The 21,573-nt window shown below is 44.8% G+C and overlaps 1 protein-coding gene across 3 annotated transcripts in view; it reads left to right on the forward strand.

Annotated features, from left to right (window-relative positions):
* Positions 1–21,121, forward strand: part of LOC131475427 (axin-2-like) — a 120,483-nt gene extending 99,362 nt beyond the window's left edge. Inside the window, exons 1-11 of one of the 3 annotated variants that reach the window (XM_058653548.1) lie at positions 4,521–4,804; positions 6,126–7,057; positions 9,221–9,352; positions 11,549–11,651; positions 13,266–13,406; positions 13,502–14,034; positions 14,160–14,336; positions 14,462–14,677; positions 14,819–14,944; positions 15,675–15,842; positions 19,261–21,121. In XM_058653548.1, coding sequence (XP_058509531.1) covers positions 6,249–7,057; positions 9,221–9,352; positions 11,549–11,651; positions 13,266–13,406; positions 13,502–14,034; positions 14,160–14,336; positions 14,462–14,677; positions 14,819–14,944; positions 15,675–15,842; positions 19,261–19,387 — 2,532 coding nt within the window. In that variant the 5' untranslated portion in view covers positions 4,521–4,804; positions 6,126–6,248 and the 3' untranslated portion in view covers positions 19,388–21,121. Of the gene's footprint in view, positions 1–357; positions 489–868; positions 1,408–4,520; positions 4,805–6,125; positions 7,058–9,220; positions 9,353–11,548; positions 11,652–13,265; positions 13,407–13,501; positions 14,035–14,159; positions 14,337–14,461; positions 14,678–14,818; positions 14,945–15,674; positions 15,843–19,260 lie in introns of those variants that run through there. The other 2 variants (XM_058653546.1, XM_058653547.1) reach the window with 2 other exon arrangements.
* The last annotated feature ends 452 nt before the right edge of the window (positions 21,122–21,573 follow it).

Consider the following 21,573-nt stretch of genomic DNA (forward strand, 5'->3'; position numbering starts at 1 on the left):
CTGCAGGAAGACCCAGACTGTGTAGATGAGCTTTTACGGGATAAGAAACTGGGTTTGTGTGCAGACAGGTTTCAACTCTAAATTCATTAGTGTCTCACATCTGGCATGGTTCCAGACTGGGCATCAGCTTTTGTCCTGTTTAGTACTCCCTCATTGACACTATGGTGCCGCTCTGATCTGGTATTAACATCTGTCTCGTGATTGGATCTGATCTCTGTTTGTGTGGACAAAATGATGTCTCATTGTACAGATGTGTCCAATAGGTGTCTCCGTATGTCGGGGGGAACTACGGCCTTAGCTTGATTAAACTGTACATGTAAACATACTGAATGACACGCCTGGGTTGTGCTTTTACAGGATCCATCAGTAAAAGCAAACTCAAAGAGAGAAAGATGCTGGATGCTATTAGACACGCCTCCATTCCTGGGGAAGGAACAAAAAGAATGGCAGCCTTTGAAGAACACACGTCTTTGCAGCAGGTATCAATGGTGAGTGCATGCAATTATGACACTGTTATAATCAGTAGCATGAAATGACTAGACAATTAGCAAGTGATGCTATGAGCAAACAAGCTAAATAGGACATACTCTTAAATTATCTGAAGGATTTACAGTTGTTTATTAGATTCTCTCCATTTGTTATGTGCTGTCTGGGAGTTATTTGTATGCGATGCTTGATTGTGATGCGTTTATGCAATTGAGCTTATTCCCGTATATTTACATTGATGCTTTCGGTTTATTTTGCTGAATTCTGTGCACTGTCCTAATTCAATCGTTGCAATAATATTTGAAAAAGAATAGAGATTTCTATAGAAATCATATAACAGGTCTTAGCCGTGTTAACCGTGTCATATTTTTTTTAATTTTAGGTGCCACTGACGACCCATTGTCCCCCGACTGGGTTTCCTCCGTCCTCTCACACTCTCCAGCCACCAAGAGGAGGAAACGAGAGAAAGACTTGGAGCGACATGAGCATCCAGAAGAAGAGTGTGACGGAGAAAAGGGAACATGATGCAGTGGATGTGTTGGAAGTATAATCAAAGCCTCTGCCAGCTGCTGAGGAGAGTGTTTCTTGTCACAAACGTGTGACAAGAAACCGAGCAAGGAAAAGATTCCAATATTACAGAGGGAATGTAATGAACTCAGGGAGGAAAACCATAGACTTAAGGAAATCACAAAGTCTGGAACATTTGACGAAGTGAAAAGATTATGAAAAAGTGAAGACAATGACTTGTATCCCTCATGTATTCCAAACTGCACACAGTTATAACATTAATGTTATCATTTCTGTTGAATCTTAAGAGGCTTATTAATGTACATATTGTGGACAGAAGTATAAATATAGTAGGTTGCCGTGTATAAAGTGGGAAACACTGTGTGGCCTGTGTTGAATAAAGCATTTCAGGTTTCTGCTTTGTTCTCTTGTTTTCTTTTTGCCCTATTTTGTTGAACTATTTCCCTCAGGCAGTCATAGCTTTTCCAACCTGACATTCTTAAAAGAGTTGTGTCAAACTTTAAACAACTTTTGTGCACTGTACTGTCTTTTACAGATTCCAGATTTTCCACTCCAGTCTGTCTTCATTACGCAGGACAGGTACCCCACAGTAACAGCCCATGTTTTTAGATGGTTTGCTGGCGTCCTGTGATACATGCAGATAAATATGTAGATAAGATATATATAGACATCACCGAAGTCGGGCTGAGGCAGACAGTTTATTGTTTTCAGCGCCTGAAATACGACCGCGGGAGTTGTAAAAAGAATAGTGCCCAAAACTTGAAGTTTTGCTTCATACCTCAGTTTTCTTGTGGCTGTCAAGCGTTTTAAATGTTATTTTGAAGGGGTGTGAAATGAATGAGTGTTTTTTTTTTTTTGCCCTCCAGGTGGATATGATGGGACTGAACGCTATGAATAGATCAGAGAGACAATCATATGGATCTGGAGTCTTGAAAATAAGTTTTTATGGGCGTAATTAACCAAGTCACATAGGAAGAAGTCACATTATAAGCTGTATCAAAAGAAGTTTGAGACACAGAGACTTCCGTCGTCTATCATACATGTCTTTTACTGCATTCATGTAGCTTATTGGATGTGTGAGGTGTTAAAACAAAACTCAAATGACTTAACAACATTCAGTGTGTTTATATGCATGTTAAAGGTCTGATTTTAGTCAGACTAAGACACAATTCAGTTTACTTAATGTCATGTCAATCAAGTTGGTCCAACTAAAATAGATGGTCTACTAACATACCTTGATAATGCGATTCATAGTCCAATTACTCCTACATTTGTACGCTTAGTCGGACTGGAGTTGGACTTCTGCTCATGCATCAAAATGTCCTCCTTGGTCTTTGACCTGGAAGTAGAAGGAGACGACGTATAAACCGCAGTACTGTTGCTGGAAATTATACTTTTTTCAGACAACACAGCAACCACAAGAGCCATTCTCAATCTTATTTGTATCAGCATGATCCACCTCGCCATTTGTTGTTCGTTTTTCTGTGACGTAAAGGTCAACAGGAAACAGATTCAATACACACTAGCTTATAGCGAGATACAGCAGCACGTACGCGGCCACAACTTTCTCCTCCACATGTACGGAGTGTCTATCTCAATGTAACCACCACACACATCGGCGGCAAACCAATTCAGTCTCTTTTCGTAAGACATGCATCGTCTGCGCCGCAATTCATCCATCCATCCCCCTCTTGCAAATATAAACAAGACTTAAGGAAGGTGGTCTCTGATGGCTAATACACCCTGAGGGCAGATTGCGTTCATGCAGCTCAGGAATGTGACAACATGCATCCTCAAACCACGTCCAAATGTGTTTTTGTGACTGTATCTAAGGACACGACACATGGAAGGAATGGGTGTGTTCTGACCCTAACGTCCACATGAGATCATTGGATCACTCTGGATGGCTGTTAATACCAGATCTGAAGAGGATCTATTTATTTCAACCATTTATCCATCCCTGCCCTAAGTAGATGTTTATTTATTCAAACATTCATTTAGTCAAACTATTTCCCAGTTGCATAACTCCCCCTGGCTGGAGCCAGTGCTGCCGGTCCTCAGCTGGGACAGTGCATTTGGTGAGGAGACACTGAGGATGTTTTTCATGTGTGGGATGTGAGTGCACCAAATTTGAGCGCAGTTAAGTGACCTTTTAATGATGAGCAGTACATTAGTCATTGTCTCTTCAAGAGCAATTCCCACTTATATTAACCTCAATGGGAGGTGAGGTATCAAGGGAGAAAGTTTCACAGCACCTTTGGCAAACAGGCTAATCAAAGTGTTTGCTGTCTTTGTGAGTGTGTGTCCAACACGGACACACAGACACTACTGTCTCTTTTTCAAGAATCTAGCCTGTCATCTCGTACAAAGACTCCCCTGTGGTGGCTCATTTCAGCGCTAAAGACCAAAGCAAAACACTATTGAGACTGTTCTATCAACGCTAATAGCATTACTGACTTTAGTCAGTCCACCACGAAAGAAGTAAATGTGTCCAGAAAAAAAAGAGTCCCAACAGCTCCTCTCAGTCAGAGCAGTGAATGGGTTTATATTATATGATATGGGATGCCTGAGCTGTTCATATTATCTCCTGATGTAGTAAAGGAGTTATACACAAAGCACAGAGCTGTGCAGTGAAGGCAGCAGAGAGGAGTAATTCTCCTGTCTCATAAGTGATATGATAACATCCTTCACGGAGCAAATCCTCAGTGAGCAGATGTTTTCCTTTGGTGGGAATGCATGTGCCCTAGTTTCCACTGGTGGGAGCTGTGGAGTGGTTTTGTTTGCTGCTGCTGCTGCTGCAGCTGCAGCTGTGCTGTGCATGAGGACTGGATATGGATTCAGTGCCTGTTCATCATTTTTAAAACACGTTTTTTTTTTACTTGCTTGTTTGTTTTATTGTGCAATACTTGCTGCAACAGAGACACTGATCTGTGGCTTTAACGTTCCCATTGTGTATATTTATGAGATTAAAACAATTGTTACTATGTGTCTTCTTTATTACAATGTGACCCCAAAAAAATGCATAATAGGACAGAAACATTGCAGTTGGACACTGGCCCGTTCATGCACGGTGGTGCATCCTCGGGGACTCCAGTGGGTTAATCTAAAAAACTATGAGGGTCCTGAAAAGATCCGTGCGTCTTTAAAGTTTGTGTAGCAACAGAGGGATTGTAGCGATAATGCTATTAGGGCGGCAGATCAGTTACTTCTGACGCTCCAAAGCCTCGGGGAGTTGGCTCAAGATTGCTTGTCTTTGATAAGGTCCTCACCATGCAACTTCGAAAGCCGGGAAATCGTTGAGGATATGTGGCAAAAAAGCCAATAAACCGGGCAATCTTGTAAATATCTGTCGTACACAGTGGCTGCAGCGTACAAGCACGATTCAGTGCCACTCGTTATATTTTTTCCTACATAAATATTTGTTATTTTTTCGAGGCGCCGGGCTGCAATTGTTTTTTATGCAGCTGTCGGGACCTGGCAGTCGGTTCCTCACTTTGAAGTGCGTTGCTCCAGCCTCTCGCTTCAGTTGGTGTTGGAGTCGCCTACAGGAGAGACCAACCGTGCGGCATGGCAGCCTGAAACCATAGGGAGGAGAAAAGGAGGGAGGGAGAAAAGCGGCATATTTTTTTTCTCCTCTCTCTCTCTCGAGTGCTTTTTTCTCTCCGTAAAACCGACTCAAACCTGAACGGACTGTATGTGGACGCGTCGCGGAGACGAGCACAGTGGATTGTACCCGCTTTCCGTGGATAAAACAGGACTTTAATTTGAGGAGAGGGCTCATGGATCGATGGTAAGTTAACCAAGTGTGTGTGTGTGTGTGTGTGTGTGTGTGTGAGTGAGTGAGTGTGTGAGCCTCCTCAAACTGGCCCCCGTTGGAGTTCTCTTTGATGTGCTGTTGACTCGCTTTGAAGTAATATTCAGTGGAAATGAGCCGCTTTTTGCTCCATTTAAGAACTAAAAAAAACGCCTCGGATCGTTTATGTATCACCCACTTATTTGTCTTTTCCATGTTGTTTGATTTTCATACTTAAAATAGAAGTAGTTTTTTTAAAAAAGTGCTGGTCTTTTTTTTTTTTTTTTTTTTTTTAAAGGAATTCCTCCCCCACAAGATCTGAGACTGGTGTGTAGCCTACATGGGATTGGACGTTAAAGAGTGGTTAATTTCTCTTGAAGTGTAACATCAAAGAAACTTAGAGAAAAAAAAGACTCCAGATCACGCGACAGTATGATGTAGAGTGGGTTTGTGGTGCTACACGGTGTCCTGGAATATACTGTTGAATAGTGGTTTATATTTTTGGACAAGTTGTCTGTTTTTCATCTCTGACAAGTTCCACAGAGTGTCAGTGGTTCACCGCCGCTGATAGATTGTAGCGCTGATGTTTCTGTAACAAGAAAAAGAGCTCACAGTCGGTGTGATAATGGACCAACAGCTGAGACATGTGAGTGTTTTTAAGCCTCCTGAGTGCTTGGCTTCCCCAAAGACACACGGCGGCAGCAGGCGGTGAACTCCATTAACAATTTTGGGCACGTTTTTCCAATCCTTTCTAGTTTGTCCCACATCTTCTTCTTCTTGTCCCCCCCACAGGGACTAGTCAGGCTCGCTTGTGGTGAGGTAGATGTTGTGGTGTAAGTGAGTGATCGAACATGGTCACGGATGGGAGACAGAAAATGTGTTTGCATCCAGATTTTATGGCTGAAAACAGCTAGGATGGTGATCCGGAAACGGCGATGAAGACTCGTGTGTGCGTAATGATCTGGCACCAGGAGGATAGATGACTTATTAATTGTATGCACTTCACAGCCCCGTTTGACTTTTGACGTTTCAACTTCCGAGTTTAGTGGATTGTTCGGGTCGTTCTCCCCTCTTGTCAGTGCATGTGAGAAACAACTGTTCAATTCTTGTTAATTTACGTCCTTCAGCCTTGAAATCACACTAAGGGTCACTGTTTACGTAATGCTGCTGCAGCGTTTTCTCACATTTTTTCTCAGAACTTTGCAGCGTTTCTCTTTTTTTTGTGAGTTAAAGTCAGTGGGGCACTGTAAAAGACTCTCTGCCCCTTTGAAGTTTGGGGCGGATCTGGTTTTGATTAGATCAATACTTTGTGTTTCAGGGAGAAGACGAGCAGCCAGAGAGAGAAGCTCCCCCGCTGACATAAGAGAGTGAGGAGATTACAGTAGAAGCTCAGAGGAGGCGAACACCAACACACGGGCTCTCTCCTGCTGCCTTCACAGCCATGAGCAGGGCGCTCATGGACCACATCGCCAGTAGTTTCCGCGAAGATGCTCCTCGACCCCCGGTGCCCGGGGAGGAGGGCGAGGCGCCCTGCTACCCCGCCAAACTCGCAATGATGAAAACCGCGGGACCCACCAAATCGGTTCTGCTCGGCTCTCCGGGTTCCTCTGCGAGGAGGAACGAGGATGGTCTTGGGGAGCCAGAGGGGAGCGCCTCCCCGGATTCGCCGCTCTCCCGGTGGACAAAGTCTTTGCATTCTCTCCTCGGGGACCAGGACGGCGCTCTTCTTTTTAGGACATTCCTGGAGCGAGAGAAGTGCGTCGACGCGTTGGACTTCTGGTTCGCCTGCAATGGCTTCAGACAAATGGACCTCAAGGATACTAAAACGCAGAGAGTCGCCAAAGCAATTTACAAGCGCTACATTGAAAACAACAGCGTTGTCGCCAAACAACTCAAGCCCGCGACCAAAACCTTCATACGGGATAATATCAAGAGGCAGCACATCGACTCTGCGATGTTCGACCAGGCGCAGACCGAGATCCAAACCAACATGGAGGAGAGCGCGTACCAGATGTTTCTCACCTCGGACATTTACCTGGAGTACGTGAGGACGGGCGGAGAAAACCCGAACCACGTCAACCCCAACGGGTTGGGCGACCTTAAAGTTGTCTGTGGATACCTGCCCACGCTGAACGAAGAGGAGGAGTGGAGCTGTGATTTCAAAGCCAAAGTGCTGGTTGGGCTGTCAGCGAAAGTGCACAGGGCCCCCGTGTCCATGAGGACAGTGGATGTGATGGAGAAGGGATACAGGTATGGCTACAACATCTTTAAACTCTTTTAATCTTCATGTCCTGAATGCACATGCTGCAATGCTGTCATATAGAATAGAAGACCTTTATTATTCCCAAGGGGTAAAGGTAAAGTCTGTATTATTCACACTCATCCACCTGGTGAAAGATAAAATAAAAGTTTAGCAAAGATATACAATTAATAAATAGCAACAATGCAACTTATTAATAATATTAAAACAAAATTGTCAATAAATAAAATAATTTGTTATTACTCAAATTACGTCTTGGACCTGTTAATCCTGCATGTTAGTTAACGGAACCCATGAACTTTGACAAGGGGGAGGCTCAGATCCAGTGAAATTAGGCTTGGCCTTCCTTAATGCTCTGATCTTGTAGAACTATGACAGTTCAGTGAGAGTGGTACCTGCTGAGATTATACTCCTCAACCTGCTTTTGTTTTTTGTTAAGAGACCCGTCCCATTAAATTTATTAAGAAAGGATGACTGACTCAATGAAACAGGAGTAAACATTTTCTAAAAGTCGGGAGTCAAACGCATGTGTAAAAAGAAGAAAACTCATGTTCCAAGTTCATAGAAAACTCTCACTGCCTGTCACCTCTCACCATCTCCGTTGGTAACCCTCTGCTCACGCTAGCCTGGCTTTCCGGGGGCTTTGAAATGGTTATGCGGAATGAGGGATCATCTTCCACTGCAAACGTTTAGAGCACGACTGGCTCTGGCCCCAGCCAGCAAATAATAGATGATGACATTGTTATGCTATGCCTCTTCCTGTTCATCACAGTGATATTAATCTGTGGCAGATAGGTGTTGCATTGGAATTTCTTTATGCCTGTCACATCGGAGGAGGAGAATCACAAGTTCAGTCTGATAATCCTCAAACAAATGAGGAGCATGGTAGGACAATGCAGCACTAAATTAAAAGTTGCATTAACATCCTTGCTTTTATAATAGGAATGTCAGGCCAGGAAACCCGACAGCTACCTCCACTGGATAATGGGGATTAACAGTTTGTGGGTCCTGATTAAGATATTTGTGGGTTGTTCACATCCCTGACTTATTTCTGGTGCGATGCTCGTCAACCAGACTAATAGAACAGCCTGCCTTTGACATGAAGCCCTGAAACATTTTTTCTCCTCTTCCATTGTCACCCTACAGATTCAAAACATGTGGAATTCATTTCTGCTCCCCCCCCCCCCCCCCGCTTCCCTCTCCTCACCTCTTCTCATCTCAGGTTCTCCTTTCAAACAAGAAAGACAGAAACAAAACAAACCCTGAATGGAAGCAACTGCACTTAAAAAAAAAAAAGAAATCGAGCCCCCCCCCCCCCCCCATCTTTCCCACTCTCCTCTTACCTCTCTTCATGTTTGTGTTAATTCTCCTCTGATTCCCTCCTTTGCTGCCCCCCTTCTATACTTTTATCTTCTTTTGAAAACTCAGAGATGGGGACTGCGAGGCATGCTTTTGCAGTGCAAGTGAGGGGGGAAAGAGAGCGGAAAAGGAAGGACAGAGAGGGTGGAGTGTGACAGGAGGGAGGGAGTGTACCTCATAAAAGAAAGAGAGTGAGGAGAAAGTATAAATGAGGGGTGAGAGAGAGAGAGACGCAAAGAGGGAAGAATGCAAGGCCAGCTGTGTTAAATACCTGACTCTTAGCAAGCCCCTCTGAAGGTCAGCCTGGAGCTGGGGGCTTCAGCTTCAGTCATGCTGGGTTTCTCCCTCCCTTATGAAGATCCCTCCTTTTTTTCCCTCTCCCTTTTCTTTTCTTCCCTGTCACACTCTTCGTGCTCCCACTTCATACTCCCCCCCCCCTTTTAGTCACTCCCCCTTTTCTTCTCCCCCTGTAGCATTGCAAGAATTCATACACACAGCGGGAGATGAATACTGAGGAAAGAGTGAGTGTGAATGGAAAAGAGGAAACCGGGCTACATTACAAGGCATAGGGAAAGAAAACAAAGTTTTCCCAATGCATATGAGCTTGTATTTTATAGCAGGAGTTGCCTGGCTCTACAGCAGTCAGATCTATTAACTAATCACAGGATACAGTTGTCGAAATACGCATAACCTACTGCTCAGAAAGCAGAAACTCAATGTCACCCACCTGTTGGATGTTGTTTCACAGAGCTGCATTAGTATTCATCTGATCTCTGCTTGTGTCACCTCCACAGATCGTACAAGAGGGGAGACTCGCTCAGCTCTTGCCACATGGGCTCCTTTGCCCCTGTCAGCAGCACCAACGACAGCGAGGTCTCCAGTGATGCTTTAACAGACGACTCCATGTCCCTGACAGATAGCAGTGTGTAAGTGGATATTAACCAAATGGATGAGTGTGCTGTGGTGTTATGGCCGTATGAGTGTTTTAATACAGTGGTCAGTTAAAGATACTAGAACAGCCAGGATATGGCAAATATAGTGGTCAAACTGCTTTACATGTATTAGACATGTTGTGAAGATGGTTTCACAAGCATGTAATGTATTGGTAAATAAAAGTACTTCTTCATTTTATTATGAGGTAGCCTTTTAAATGTCAGAACATTTTGGGTGCCAGACAGAGGTAGTACAGAGAGCACATGCACACCTTCTCATGTATGGTTTGTGTGCATGTCCAGGGCCTTGTCATCAAGGATTGCACAGGGCTATCCCGTGTCTCTCAAGTGACACATGGCGCTATAAAGTCATTGCACAGTGCACAGCTCAAGGACAGTAGTGCCCGGGTCATCTGCTTTTGGACAGAAAGCAGAAAAATCTTGGCACAAGTTCTACTTTACCTCACCTTGCATGGGAGGCGTCAATGCAACATGAATGATGTCAGTGATAAAGGAAGCTCGATGACCAAGATAAAGATATTTAAAGACTGAGACATTGATGTTTACTGCAACTTGTGGGCTGGGCTGCGCATAAATATGGCAGCTATAAAGAGTTATTTTTTTTATAACGAGGAGCTGCTCTGGCATATCGCTAGACAGCCTAGCTTCAAAGTGGCCGACACCAATATAGTGCTATTCTGCTGGACTTTGACCCAGTGCAGTTGCAAAGCCCTGGCCACAGAGATGACATCCCCTTCCCCCATATTTCCTGTCTGCACTGTCCTTGATCAGAATATCTGCCTCTGTTAAATGTGCCCATAAACAGTTGAATCTCATTTACAGATAAAGAAAAGAATAGAAAAGGGAAAAGCAACAGGGGAGGGGGTGGTTGGGTGGGAATAGAACGAAAGTAGCGGAGGGGGGATTTTTGCTAATATCTTATTTATGGATTTGCTTGGACGCTGGGGAATGCAGCTGCGCAGACTTCAAACATTACCTTATCTTACAAACCAGCCTTTTGATGTGCGGAGATCAGAAGCTGGCTGCGGCAGCGCTTGCCAAATGAAGATTGGGGGTGGGAGGTGGTGTGTGTGTGTTTGGGGGGAGGCTGTGCTTATGCGCATGACTGTGGCATTTCAAAGCAAAAGTGGGGAAAGTGGTCGTCAGTTAGGCTTGGTCACCAGGAAACTGCTGTTTAGCATGGGAGAAAAGACACTATTATACACTGTCAAGTGCTTCAGTTTGAAGCCTGAGCATAGCTGTTTACTGTTTGATTTCATTTTTATCCAGTCAGCCTTTCAGTCCCTCAGATAGATTTAACCAGGTTAGCTGCACCCTTGGGTCCTGTTCTGCAGCAACACTTTGAAACAGCAGAGTGGATATCTAATGCTAACAGTGTTCTCAACTCAACATAAAGGCAGCAGGGGAATGCTAATGCTGATACTACAGTTGTTACACACACACATGCACAGTTCAACCCTGAATTCTTCCACACTTAATACACTTGATGAGCTGTATGTGTGACAGTAATGTCTAAATCAGTTGAACTAAGCAGCAAACAGGCTTTAGTCTTGCAGCTCCATCACATAAAGTGTGTGATGTCCTATTGAGCCCATGGGTGAATAGAGTAGGTGAGAATTCACAACAAATAAGTGAATGTGTTGTATAATCTAATAACCCTGGCCTAAACTGATCAGTGTATTTCCAGTGGGAGGGAAAGTGTCACACACAGACAATGTCCCGTTGTGTGCTGCATGTGTGAACGGGCAACTTGGGGCAATATCCAGAGAATCGGGTCATTAGGAAAAAAATGGCTTACTTTTGCCTTTGTGTAACGTTGAAAGAAATGGCGTAGCAGAATGCCCAGTACTGCACTGACGCCACAGCTGAACAGTCTTTGTGGGGCAAACAAAACTTCTTGTCACCTCATTTAAAATCCATCTGCTCTGACGCAAACGCAAGGCCAGAAATACTAGCATAATTTACCTCTGACTGCCTTATTTGTTCTTATATTAAGCCAGAAAGATGAAAACACTTCATAGGATAATTAATAAATTAGATTTCTCCTTGCATGATCGGTGTTTGATCTACCCAGCTGGCTAACAAGCTTCTTCCCAAACGGCTGTTTGGTCTTTAATGATGTATTTGATTGGGTAATTGACCTTTATGATCTGCCTGTACACCCCCCAGAGATGGCATTCCTCCATATAAACTGGGCTCCAAGAAACAGTTGCACAGAGAGATGCAGCGCAACATGAGGATGAACAGCCAGGTCTCCCTGCCTGCTTTCCCTGTGAGTACACACACACACACACACACATAAACACACATGCTCAGAAGTCTTTTTGAACCTGGGTCACACAGTCTGATTTCCATACCACCTTCTGTTCTGGGTCTCTTTTGGTTCTATGAATAGTAACACAACTGTATTCAGCATTCTCAGAGTCAAAAGACCCTCCCCCCACACACCCACACACATACACTATATAAGTAACACACAAGCACATGCCCCTTCTCTACCTTTGGTGTCACCTATACCCCCATTAGGATCTTTGAAGTCCACAGAAAACAGGGAGTTCTCTAAGCGGTTTACCGCCGCAACGCTTGGACCACGTTAGGGTTTTTTTTGCTTCTCCACTGATGCTGTAAAAAATGGAGAATAGAGAGAGAGTGATGAGGAAGACCTCTGCCGCCTAATCCCGGGGGCTCTGAAATCAGCCAAGTTCCCTAACAAAAACACAAAGATACCCAGGCGCACACACACACACACACACACACAGAGCTGTGATCCAAGTATGAATGAAGCAAAAGCACAAGGAAGTGACAACTTCCAAGAAGACTGGCCCCCTTTTTCTGTACACACACACACACACACACGCTCAGGCAGCCCCCCCCCCCCCCACTTAAAAGTGAGAATTTACTTAGTGTCATGTGGTTGTGGGTCAGAGAAGAGTCTGTAGATAGAAGTTACCATATAGCGTGTGTATAACTTGCATTGAGGAAAAATGTGGTAAAAAAAAAAATCAACGTCCCATTTTCCTTTTTTTTTTTTGCTTTTTTTCTTGTTTTTGTTTCCCGTCTGATTTTTGGCGATGTGCTGCCATTCCCATGGTGCACCAGCCTCAGGCTCCTTCTTTTCCTCACTCTTTTCTCCCCTTCATCCCTACTACAAAGAAAAGGGAGAAACAAAAAAAGAAATCAAGAAAGCCCAGTGCAAAAAATGCAAATAATTTATTATGCACGCACACACGCACGTTCTCATACTGTCACTGCACTGTACCTCAAAGGTGCCCAGTGTGTGACAAGGGGGGGAATAAATTACCTCAACCTTTCTGATCTCCCATCCATTTTTGGCACCTTTATCTCCGTCTTCCAATCCTTCCCTCGCTTCAGTTTTTCTTTCTCTGCCCTCCTGCAAGCATACATCTCTGCATCTTAACTTCTCCCTTTTTTTAATCCCTCATCCTTTCCTCCCTGTAGTTCTCTTCCACCCCCTGTTGATATGTGGCTTTTATTCCTAGATGTAAAGCCACTGCTTCCCATCTATCTATGCCTCCCTCCCTCCACCACCCTATTCTCCCCTACTGAGTGTTTGATATTTGACGAGGAAGTCTTTGAAGTGAGCTGACTTTAAAGAGCCCTGCCGATACTGACAGAAGGAACCAGCCAAGGCCTAGCCCAGTGTGACCATACACCAGGCATGCCACCCCTTTAAACAACCCAGTAGTCCTCCTGGGTGCCTATGATAGTGTCCTGATCAGTTCCACCAGTGGTGGGGAAGACTCTGGGGGAGAACAATGCATAAATGTTATTTAATGAGTCAAGGGGAAGTTAAAGGGTGGTGGAGGCTTGGTAGTGTAGTGATGACAAGAATGACACAACTAATGTTCTGTCTTTCTTCCCCAAGCGCACTCGATGTCCTCCCAAGGAGATGGTCCCAATGGAGCCAGCGCAGTTTGCTGCTCAGCTCATCTCTCGCCTGGAGAGCCTGAAGAGAGAGCAGGACACCATCAGCTCTCTGGAAGAGAGGCTGCAGCAGATTAAGGAGGTTTGTGACTGCTCTTACTGAAAACATGTTTTTTAATGCTTGTTTGTTGTTGTGTTTTTGATGGATGGCTCATGCTGTATTTGTTTTTTTACCAGGAGGAAGAAAGAGAAGATGCAGAGATCGTGGGAAGTGCTCCTCAGCTCTCCCCCCACCCCTTGACCCTCCTGTCTGGCTCCTCTGACGAGGACCCCCAAGCCATCCTGGATGAACACCTCTCCCGTGTCCTGAAGACCCCCGGCTGCCAGTCCCCAGCTGTCGTCCGGCATTCACCTCGCTCCAGCTCCCCAGAGCACAGGCCCTTTACACGGGCTGGGTTTGGAATTAAGGCCCTGGTAAGAACTGGGCTACCCAGTTCTTCTGTCTCTAGTCCAGAACTAGGGTCGGTTACGCTGGCCTTGGGTCCCAGCAGGACCCTTGTCACCAGGCAGAGCACGAAACACATCCACCACCACTACATCCACCATCATGCCAGTCCCAAGTCAAAAGAGCAGATAGAGAGAGAGGCCGCCCTCAGGGTGCGTGGCTTGTGCTCCAGTAGTGGAGAGTGCCCACCGTGCCAGTCTTATCCACGCAGCCGCAGCCTGGGCAGAGAGTCATGTGGAGCAGTTTCAACAGACAGCAGTATGGGGTCAGTACCAAGCTCAGTGCTTCAATTTTCATTTTCATTCCTGTTGGGTTTCTTCGGTTTCTTTTTTTAGTATTAAAATCTAAGTAGTACTAAAATGCTTTTTATTTATTTCTCTCCCTCTCCAGACGGTCCAGCTCTTTATCCAGGCGTTTGTGTCATTCGGGGGCTGAGGATGGAGTTACAGAAACGTCTACAGAGGACTATGGGCTGATACAGCTGCCCAGTGACATGACAGATCCCACCCAAAATGTGTTGCAGTGGATCCTGGAAAGTAAACAGCGGGGAAGACATAAGTCTCACAGGTGAGCAGAGGCTAGTGAAGTGCTAAAGGGTGTGCAAAAGTTTAGCTTGTGTTTAAAATAACCCAATTTATGGCCAACTGTTATGTTATATTTATGCACATTGTCTTATCCGTTTGCCCTCACAGTTCTCAGAACACCAAGAAATCCTTTGGAGCCTCTTCCACCCAGACACACACATGGGGTGGCGGAGGAAGCTGTGGCCACCTACGTAGCCACCAGCCAGCACAGCCATTCATCCAAGACCCTGCCATGCCCCCCCTGCCCCCTCCCAACACTTTGGCCCAGCTGGAGGAGGCCTGTCGCAGGCTGGAGGAGGTCTCCACCAAGACCACCAAGCAGAGGTACAAACAGAATGCCTGCTGTACATTGCTCTTGGCTATAATCTGCTTTATTGCTTGCGATTCCTTGCTGCCCCACATGTAATGCCTTTTGTGGTTAGTGTTTTCGATAATGGCATTAAAATATTTGATGTCTCCTCTTAGGCATTCAGTTTCCAGTCTCCAGCGAGAGAAGAGCCACCTAGTGCCTGTCCAGGGTGGGGGGTCCGTCCCTCTGGCCAACCCCAGCCCCACTGGTCCCTCAGCCAGTCCTGGTCTCCAATCAGAAGAGTACGATGCCTCTAGCGTCCTGCCCTCCCTCTCCTCTCCTCTCTGCTCCTCTTCCTCCTCCTCTCAGCCATAGCCTCCACCTTGCAGTGTACTTCTACTCTTTTTAACTCTTCCTTCTTGTCATCTGCACTGCTCACTGCACATGTAGGGAGACAGCAGTTACAGAAAAATACACGCCTACATACAGTCACTCAAAAGAGAAGGTGACCCCCTTTCCACGGTCTATTTTTTACTTTTCTACACACAGGCCTGGCTCTGCCTCTGCATTTGCTTGAATCTCGTCTATTTGTGCTGCGTGTGGTAGTGTGTAGTCGCAGCAGCACCTGTCTGACACTTCTCCATATGTATCACCTTTATTTGCTGTCCTTCTGTGAGCTGGTTGTCAGCTGGACAGAGCAGAGTCTAGCACAGAGCTCTGGTATGGGAATACAAATCCTTGGAAATAGCCCAAGTGGAATTGTTAATACTGTGGCCCTTCTCCATAAATACGCAGCGAGTACTCACTTACTGAAGGCACTGGGTCACCCACTCTTCCACTTGTGATGTTCGTCAGTTAGGTTTTGTGTTTCTTGTTGAATGCTGTCTTCTCTACTGTGTACGTCTTTGGTCAGGTTTCCTTAGAAGCTTTGCTCCATTTCTGATTTCTCTTTTTTTCCATTTGTTTTAAGTGTCATGTGGATGCTCGCTCCTTCTCACACACCCTGCTTTGTTCTTCTTTATCTGTCTATAGGGTGAAGGAGTGTAAGAAGGGTTTAGGAAGCCATGGGGTGTGCAGTGGCGAGACAGTGGTGACATATTTCTTCTGTGGTGAGGAGATCCCCTACCGGAGGACCATGAAGAGCCACAGTCTCACCCTGGGCCACTTCAAGGAGCAGCTCCGCAAGAAGGGCAACTACAGGTTTGTAGACGACAATATAAAAAAATCTGTTTGTGTTTGATTTCTGTAAGCCTTGAAGAATGAATTTGTTGTTTACTGTGGACTCGTCACCACAAACTGACTACTGTTTCAGGCAGAAGAAGCTTAGCTTTATAACTATGTTAACCAAAATTTAAATTGAAGATGTGGAGGAAATTGATAGCGGGTGAGTTCTCAGTATCTTTGATGACATGGGAGCAGTGTGGCTGAGGCTACATTCATACTACATTTTTGTTAGAAAAATGCCTAAACTCTGCTGCGTATGCCTGCACTCAACACTCCCCCAACTATTTAGAAACCCAGAAACTGAGAAGCATAGAAACACGGCTGGCTCCCGTTTTTTGGTTTAAAAACTCTGAGGCTGTGTTGTACTCTGGATGGGCAAGAATGGAGACATTTGGAAATGATTTGCTTCTCGATTGGTTCTTATTGTCCACAAATTGATAATCAGCAGTGAAAGAAGTCGACTTTCAGTTCCGTCCACACCGTGTTGTCAGTCTAATAACAGTAAGCCCTGCTCTGACTTTGTTTCTTGTAACATAAACTTCAGTGTACCTGAATCATCTTGGAGTCTGGACGCAGACCACTTTTTCATAATAGTAGCGATGTAGCCAGGTTGGCATCATTAGTGCTATCTCATACTGCAATGACACTGTGGTGCATTTTGAACATTGTCACAATCGAACAGTGCAGGAGCCACGAAGAGTGTGTGTTTTATGCAACGGCTGTCTCTTTGTAAATCTAAATACGTTTAAATTTAAATGTTCTCTTTTTTTCCCCCCCTTAACTTTAAATGTTTTCATACACATTTGTGTGGAGCATTTCTATCATTGTTTGCTGCAGTTTCTGGCCTCTGTGGTGTGTGTGTGTGTCTCTTGAGAGGGGTGCAATGAAAAGGAAAGGACAAGAGGGGAAGGGGGGGCTGGGTGGAGCGGGGGGGGGTTAGTGGGAGAGTTTGAACTGCAGCGATTTGGGTCCCATCTGGTATTGATTTCCATGCTAAGGCACACTTAATACACATGGCTTTGAAGCCCCGGCCCCTTTCATTTCAACCAACAAAGACTCACACAAATGGCCAGCGTGCAAATTCTTCACTGATGCTATCAGGGGCTCTTTTTCTCCACTCGTGTGTGTGTGTGTGTGTGTGTGTGTGTGTGTGTGTACACATGTGTGCACGCATGAATGTGCTTGTGTTAAACGTGCACAATGTTTACACATGTTGTAATCATTTTATGGATATATTTGAAAGGCCGATTGTTAAATGCCAGATCCGCTTGTTTGCTGTACTTCAGGGCCCTGACTGAGGCTGCACCACCTCGCCGTGTGTGTTTGCACAGAGAGATTTTACTTTGATTGCTTCTTTCCAGTGGGCATTAAAGAAAAAAGATCAAACGCACATTGTTTGAGCTGCCACGGTCTCCAGGATAAGAATTGTGTTAATAATTATGGGTATCATACTATCATTTCTGGTTGGGGGAAAAAAAGGTGAAGGAACTCCTAGAAATGTCCTCCTCTCTAGATGTGTGCTGTGTTTTTGGATCAACAAATGTGACAAGCACTTAGCTCCAAGTTCTTCACATCTGTCTGTTTGCCCCCCCCCCACACCTACCCTACCCCGCCCCTCTTCTTTTCTCTCTACGCTGTCTCAGTTCCTGTGTCATACCATCCACATTTTTTGGAAAGAGAGCTGCGCGGTGCTTTAATAGCAGCCAGAGAATGTGTGGAGTTGGGTCATTTCAACATGGCAGCGGTTCAACAAAGAACAGTACTGCCAGGCCCTGCCAGATGATATTGGTGCCAGATGTCAGTGCAAACGTAGAGTGGAGAAGGGGGGGAAAACAGATCTAGCCACATAAAACATGTTCCAGTGGAAATTCAGGCTCTCTCTGTCTCTGTCTGTCTCTCTCAGCAAAAAGATCATGGCTCTTTGAAGGGTTGTTTTTTTTATTCTTTGGAAGAGTAGAGCGGCTCAACTTTTTCTTCCTCCTCTAGATAGGAAAAGTGGATACAATTATCAGGCATGTCTTGTGTCCTTTCATGCCGTCCTTTTTATCTACTTAGTCTTATTAACTCTCCTCGTTTTCCTCGGAGAGGGCTCTTGTGTTCCACTTAGTTGAAGCCTTCCTATATTTCAAATGAAGCTGCTTTTTATTAGTGACCACCCTCGCGCTGACTGGAGCGCGTGTGCTCACAGGCACCTTCCTTTTGCGAGGATGTTTTTTAAGACTCCAGCTCTTGTTTTTATATGTACTGCATGTTCGGCCTCTCGTCTCGTTAAAAAACAAAAGTCTCACAAACATTCCACCCCACACATGGAGCAAATTGGAGGCATTTTTCCATTACATAGTTAATGAGTAACTAGTAACGAAAAAAAACTCACCCCTGCTGGTTTCTCTTCCTCCAACATGAGGATGGAGTTGGGGGTTGCATCATTAATGCCCCAGTGAAGTCATGTCAAGCCCCTCCTTTTTAGATTTCTTTTTTTCTTTTTCAACACACACACAGAAAGTTGTCAGTTGCTCACTCCTGCTATCGACAGGGGCAAGCAAGGACATAGCGTACTATTTTCTCTGTCTCCTCCTCCTCCTTCTCCTCCTCCGTGTTGCTTATGTTCTTGTCTTTGTCAGTGTAATAATGAAATGGGGTTGAGTGAAAGCCGCGCACATGTGCCTGCTAACATGAGTACAGCAGGGCGTGTATGAGTCAGGGGTAAGGACTGGCAGACTTGCAGGTACCTATAATGTCCGCCTTTGTCAAAGGACTCCTTCATTAGCACGTTGGCCTAATTGCTCCCATTAGCTGGGGCAAAGCTCATGATGAAAATGAGGGGTAAAATGGAGAAGGAGTGGAGAGGGATGCAAGAAACCTGGTGATATCCTGATATGGGGGTGACCATGACCGTACCACAAGATTTACAAAATTACTAAATACTATACAAGTGCTTTAAAAAGATATTGGCAGAAGTGCATAATGTGTTGGAGGGTGGATGAGTGGCTGTCCTTGGTCACACTGTCAGGGGTTTTGTACTGGGATACTGCAAGCAAGGCAATATACCGCATTATGTGCATAAACAATATTCAGTTTTCTTTGAGTAATGACAGAAGTGCAAGGAATTGGAGAGAGTCGGCTAGCAGTCAGAGGGTTAAATAGAACACAAAATAAGTCGTGAAATATTCCATATCAGTGCTTCAAATAATTAGTTCCGTATCAAATTTTAGCGTATCCATATTTTCTTAAACCCCCTGCACCACACCCACAAGTCAGTCCTTGCCTCAGCTGAGTTGGTTGATTGTACACTGGGTGTGAATGCTGGAAAAGAAGCTCGACGTCATTAAGTTTGCTGTAATTAAAGTTGATGTGTGAGAATCCATGTATTCATTGCCACGTCTCTCTTTCACAGGTACTACTTCAAGAAAGCCAGTGACGAGTTTGAGTGTGGCGCGGTGTTTGAGGAAGTGTCAGATGACGGCGCCCTGCTGCCAACATACCAGTGCAAGATCCTGGGCAAGGTGGAGAGGATGGAGTGAGACCGTGCTGCTGCTCCCCACACCGTGGAATTAACTCGCACCAATGCTATGGATGTAGTCCTTCATACCCTGACACACACACACAGCACATGTGTCTTTAAAGCTAAGACTGCAGGAATGGAGATTGTTGAGGTTTGTGCAAATGGACTGGAAGAACAATGGAGAGGAGGAAAACAAAAAAAAGGAAGGAGCACTTTGCAGGACTATCAGCCTGCGCTGAAGTTAAGAAAATCTGTGTCGCTGGACTGAAACGTCTCCATGGTTCCAGAAGAGAAAACACTAGAGACTCTAGGTGAATGACCACTTGTCAAATAAAACGGGGCAGTGGGTTTGAATTGGAGACTGACGACCTGTCCGACCCCGCCCGCGCCAGCGTCTGCCCATGGGCATTTGCTAGCACATGGCTAATATGTATATGCGGATATACATGTACATTGCATTATAGTGTGATGCTCGTATTGCTATGTAAAGATTTCTATTGATATTTATTGGAGATATCCCTGCCCCACACCCCCCCAATTAGTCTGCCATGGACAAGCTGCTTGGAGTTGGAGAAACTTCACTTTCCACATCATTTTCTTTTTTCCACCCCTCCTCCGCTGCTGAGCATCAGTTTCTGAGCAAAGGAATTAGTTGTATTCGTTTTCAGGCCCGTATATTGAACTGTACGGGGTTTGTCAAAAACTCCACTCATGTTCTGGAGACTTAATGGGACATCTTTGATCTCTTGGCTAGAGAGCTCACTGCTGAAGCTTTGAGAATGGCTCTCTTGTCATTTCAAGTTTGATAATATATTTACTACTACAGTGCTATTTGTGGCTGTGTCCCCCATCTGCTCTGAAGGGCCCTAAGTGTAATATGATAATACTATTAATGTTTAATTCCCAACTCTGGGCCTGTGCCCAGCTAGCCTTGGTCTGTCACGTCTTAGTGCCTTTGTTTCAGCGGCGCAGGCATCGCACAAATAGCCTATGTATTTGCTAAGAGGAAACTGCCCTGAACAGGTCCTAGAGTCCCCAAAATGTGTTTACAACAAAAGTCATACCTGCCAACAGAAAGCTCTACGCCGCACTCCCCCGACTGTGTGCGACTGAAATGCTTTTGAATAGGATTATTATTGTGTATTTGAATCCTGCACTATGAGATGCAGATGGTAAGATGGTGGTGATGATGAACACTACGTCGCTAGTGTTTTATTAAGAGTACAGAAGCTGTGCCTACATGGATTCTTGCCGTGTTTTACCCAGTTTTCAGGGTCCTGTTACTCCCTTGGTTTTTCAAGGGGCCTTATGTTGAAAAAGATATTTTTATGCCTTTTAGTATCCGTTTCACCATGTTTATGTTTTATAATATTTTTCATGGCTTCCTTGGCTCCACTTGTAAACTGTAAATTATGCGTTCTATAGAGCTCAGTTGAAAAGATGCCTCGGTACATTAATTATTGTAATTATGAAGAGATGTAGCCTTTATTAAAATGTTCTATTTTTCAAATTAGTAAATGTCTTCCTATGTATTGTTTGTGTCTTGTGGTTGGGTATTATGTTACATGGATTTTCCTTCCTCTAATTGGGGTGTGTGTGTGTGTGTGTGTTTGAGACAGACTTCACTGCACACACCCCGCTGTGTAGAGTGCAACTCACTGGATCCGGTGAGAAATCTGCCAGATTTGCATCCATTATCAGCTCTTAATTTACTACAGGGACTAAATTAAAACATGCAGGATTAATTTAGCCACCAGAGCCTCCATGTGTTTTATTGCGAGCAGGAGAGCGAGAGAAAGTATCTAAGTATGTGTTAATGAGACATTTGGCAAATCCGTACCATAAGTACAAGTTCCCATGGTAAAGCGTTCGGTCTCCTGTGGCACTTTATGATCTGTGTGAGTGTAATGTGGTCTTTTGCTCAGACACAATTAGGTTCCCAGTAAATAGATGCTGCCAGACTTAATGAAATGTAAATGTGGTATAAACCACCCAGGAGTTAGGGGGGTAAAATGTTTTTAGGATCAAATTCTGTCTTTAGAGAATAGGTGTGGGATTTTTCAAGTCAGGTACCGATATGAATTATTCATAAGAAACTGGTTACTGGCTTTTGGGACCTTCTCCTCGTGTGGGGTGTGGGTTAAGTGAAAGCCCTGGTACAATGTGAATGCTGTTAAGGTTAGTATGAGACGGTTTGATCCATAT

Source organism: Solea solea, chromosome 16 (assembly GCF_958295425.1).
Source record: "Solea solea chromosome 16, fSolSol10.1, whole genome shotgun sequence".
Classification (NCBI taxonomy): domain Eukaryota; kingdom Metazoa; phylum Chordata; class Actinopteri; order Pleuronectiformes; family Soleidae; genus Solea; species Solea solea.